The 1,096-nt window shown below is 46.1% G+C and overlaps 1 protein-coding gene across 1 annotated transcript; it reads right to left on the reverse strand.

The window, feature by feature from the left end:
* Positions 1 to 269: 269 nt before the first annotated feature.
* On the reverse strand, positions 270 to 815 carry LOC134381986 (serpin B12-like). Its single transcript, XM_063101991.1, has one exon. The coding sequence runs from the start codon at positions 813 to 815 to the stop codon at positions 270 to 272; it is 546 nt and encodes a 181-aa protein (XP_062958061.1).
* Between the last annotated feature and the right edge of the window lie 281 nt (positions 816 to 1,096).

The following is a 1,096-nucleotide window of genomic DNA, read 5'->3' on the forward strand; positions in this document are numbered from 1 at the left end:
TGAATTTATATGCTTGAAAGTTTAGGATGGGGAAAGGTTACAGAGGGAGCAATTGTCCTTCAATACTGACAAACTTAGATGAAAATGAGCTACACGGTGGCAGAAAGATCAGGACACACGAGAGCTTGGTGGCTGGAGGAAGGGAGTGTGGAGCTGGAAGAGAATGCAGTCAGCTTTAGATATTAGCAAAGCAAGTGCCTATGTTATACCAGGGGAAGGTTATGTTGCCATTTTTCTCCAGCTCCCAGGGACTAAACTCTGTACCCCTTTCAAGGAGAGCAGACCCTGCCATAGAAGAGAATGGTTTGGGTTTTGTTGTGTCTGATGAAAAAGAGGAACGGGTGGTCAGCATTAAACTCCACCCAGGACTGCATTGACCTGTCCACGCCAACAGCCCCGCTGGTGGCCACAGCCTGCGTGCCATTTTCATCCACCTCTACAACAGTCTTGTGGATCACTTTTGACAAACACAAATTGGGACTTGGAGAGATTCCCGTAAGATCAGCCTTCATTTCATCAAAGATGTCCATAATGTCCATGTTTTGTAGAATAGAATTGAGATCATAGCTGTCTTCCAAGGTGAACTGGGGGAAGGAGACCATTTCTTCTGACAAATTTTCTGAGCTGCTCCAGGCCTCTATTTTTTCATAGGCAATTTTCCTTTCAAGCTCTTCCAGGCCCTTCACATTATCTGCAGAGCGAGAAGGCAGCAGGGCAAACATGCTGAGCTTCCCCTTGGTATATCTCAAATCAAGGATCTGCATCTTCAGCTCCTCTATGAAGCCAATTCTAAATTGACCTTTCTGAGTCATCATCTTCACACTCTTCTTTTCATGCTGCAGTAGACAGGAAAGTCACAGGAAGTCACAGGACGACGATGGCAAACTCACAAACTCACCTGGCTCCAGCTTCCCTGAGAATAGGGGCTCTTTAAGGTGAGAAGAGTCTGCACTGGAAGTCCTGAACCACACCAGTGACCCAACTTTGGAGTCTGCCCACTGATCAGCTGGCCCTTATTTTGCTGACATTTTATCTTTCCATATTCTTAACCAGTTCTTCAGCTCCCAAGACTACCTGTTGGCAGACTTTCTATCCA

This window comes from Cynocephalus volans, chromosome 7, assembly GCF_027409185.1.
Source record: "Cynocephalus volans isolate mCynVol1 chromosome 7, mCynVol1.pri, whole genome shotgun sequence".
NCBI lineage: Eukaryota > Metazoa > Chordata > Mammalia > Dermoptera > Cynocephalidae > Cynocephalus > Cynocephalus volans.